This window comes from Clupea harengus, chromosome 24 (assembly GCF_900700415.2).
Source record: "Clupea harengus chromosome 24, Ch_v2.0.2, whole genome shotgun sequence".
Taxonomy (NCBI): Eukaryota; Metazoa; Chordata; class Actinopteri; order Clupeiformes; family Clupeidae; genus Clupea; species Clupea harengus.
This window is the reverse complement of record NC_045175.1, coordinates 19,513,518-19,516,017: the sequence shown is the minus strand read 5'-3', so window position 1 is coordinate 19,516,017 and position 2,500 is coordinate 19,513,518. Positions and strand designations below refer to the sequence as shown.

The following is a 2,500-nucleotide window of genomic DNA, read 5'->3' as shown; positions in this document are numbered from 1 at the left end:
AATAATTAATAATGTATTGTTTTTTTTAACTACATCCTTATCAGAAGAGAAACACCATAGATTAGTGGAGGCATGACATCATGGCTTCTGACTGACCACTAGGGTGAGCTGTTTCTCTAGATGAACGCCTGTGTAATTGTTAGTCGGTATTTGCATATGAATGTGTGTGTGTGTGTGTGTGTGTGTTTGTGTTTGGTGATTGTGTGTGACTGTGTGTCTTTATGTGTGTTTGATGAGTATGTGTGTCTGTGTGTGTGTGTGTGTGTGTGTGTGTGTGTGAATGCATGTGTTTGTGTTTGGTGATTGTGTGTGACTGTGTGTGTGTATGTGTGTTTGGTGAGTATGTGTGTCTCTGTGTGTGTGTGTGTTTGGTGAGTGAGTGTGTGTGTGTGTGTGTGTGTGTGTGTGTGTGTTCTGCAAGTGTGCTTATGTCTATGAGAACTTTCCTAAAAAGAATGTGGGTCAGTCACAGTTATAAAGGTCGGCAGGCTTAAACTTAATGAGGTCATCTCCCACTCAGATGGCTATTCGCTGACTGGAAGCTTCTAGAAGGCCAGTGTTTATGCTAAGTGTTCGGCTCCACAGCCTGAGGGTGCCAGGCCTCTGCCCACATCACAGCCTCAGGCCAGAGACAGATCGTTATCACACACCAGCCGGAGTGGAAGTGCAAGTAGAAGAGGTGTGAGTGTGGTACGGTACCTTATCCCCGGGTAGTCCGATGGCCCCCTGGGGGCCTGGGAAACCCTACAAGAGAAAGGAAACAATTAGAGCAGGGGAGTGTGTGGTGTGTGTGTGTGTGTGTGTGTGTGTGTGTGAGAGAGAGAGGGAGAGCGAGAGAGAACAGCTGAGAGGGATAGAGGATAGTAGATAAGGGGAGTGAGGAAGACAGAGAAGAAAATATACAAGTTGACAGGAAAGGAGAGAGTGGATTCGGTCAGAGTCTGTGTGTGTGTGTGTGTGTGTGTGTGTGTGTGTGTGTGTGTGTGTGTGTGTGCGTACCAAAAATCCTGGGTTTCCTTGTTGCCCCGCAGCTCCAGATTCTCCAGCAGGCCCCTGAAACAAGAAATGATGTTGCATGATTCCTGATAAATCATTCAAATCACCATGACATCTCCACCATCCTTACACTGAAAGAGTCTAAAACGTATCCACCTCTCAAGTACAACTCAAACAGAAACGAGAGTCTTTGTACCTCTTTTACTTTTTAAAGTTTACTTTTTAAAGATATAAACACAAAAACGAAGATGAAAATTCGATCATGAAAACACCTACAGCCAACAGAGCCAATATATCATCCTGACTTGGAGGACTAGAAGACCAGATTCCTCACATAACATGTCTGCAGCCAAGGTTACCTAACCATTGCTTGGGGATATGGGGAGGGATCAAGTGCCTCTCACTTATCACTCACCAAGTTGCCCTTTGACCCCTGGACTCCATCAATGCCGCGGATACCCTGGGGAGAAGGGAGAAGTCTATGTTATGTCACCATAGCAACAAATCATGCTAAGTGTCAGTGCTAATAAGTAATGTTATCTTGAGAAAATGGAGGCATCTGTTAGCGTTAGAGTGAAAATAGTGCAGGTATTCAGTAGTGAAGCCTATAAACTTCTCTCACTAACTCCTTAAGGACACAGTATGCAGATGTCTGAGCCATTCTTTGAGGTTTGATTTTGTAACTAGTTTTTAATACATCCTCAATGGTTAGCGATGAGGTATTTGTAGAGTAGTATCCATGGAAATATAGACAGTTAAATTACCCTTGACCTAACCAATATATGATTACAGTCATAGATGAGTGTTGGGGCTAGTTAGCATTGATACTCTATGATACATATATAGTGCTAGTTAGCATAGATACTGTATAATACATATAAAGGGCTAGTTAGCATAGATACTCTATGATACATATATAGTGCTAGTTAGCATAGATACATATATAGGGCTAGATAGCATAGATACTGTATGACACATATATAGGGCTAGTTATCATAGATACTGTATAAAACATAAAAAAGGAATACTTAGCATATATGCTCTATGATACATACATAGGGATAGTTAGCATAGATACTGTATAATACATATAAAGGGCTAGTTAGCATTTATACTGTATAATACATATAAAGGGCTAGTTAGCATAGATACTGTATAATACATATATAGGAATAGTTAGCATATATGCTGTATGACACATATATAGGGCTAGTTAGCATAGATACTGAATAATACATATATAGGGATAGTTAGCATATATGCTGTATGATACATATATAGGGCTAGTTAGCATAGATACTGTGTGATACATATAAAGGGCTAGTTAGCATAAATACTGTGTGATAGATATAAAATGAAAGCTTTTTAGCTGGATGGAAAGGGAGTGGTAGGAAGAGAGGCTCACAGGTTGTCCTGAGGGTCCGAGGTGACCCCTGGGACCAGGCATACCACGAGTACCCTGGAGAAAACATAACACAACCAATCAATTAATCAATCAAGCATT

General features: G+C 41.2%; 1 protein-coding gene across 1 annotated transcript in view; it reads right to left on the bottom strand.

Annotated features, from left to right (window-relative positions):
* Window positions 1-2,500, bottom strand: part of col5a3b (collagen, type V, alpha 3b) — a 59,872-nt gene that overhangs the window by 35,718 nt on the left and 21,654 nt on the right. Inside the window, exons 17-20 of the mRNA XM_031562101.2 lie at window positions 2,402-2,455; window positions 1,412-1,456; window positions 1,000-1,053; window positions 700-744 (exon numbers count right to left, since the gene is read on the bottom strand). Of these exons, the coding sequence (XP_031417961.2) occupies window positions 700-744; window positions 1,000-1,053; window positions 1,412-1,456; window positions 2,402-2,455 (198 nt within the window). The remainder of the gene's footprint in view (window positions 1-699; window positions 745-999; window positions 1,054-1,411; window positions 1,457-2,401; window positions 2,456-2,500) is intronic.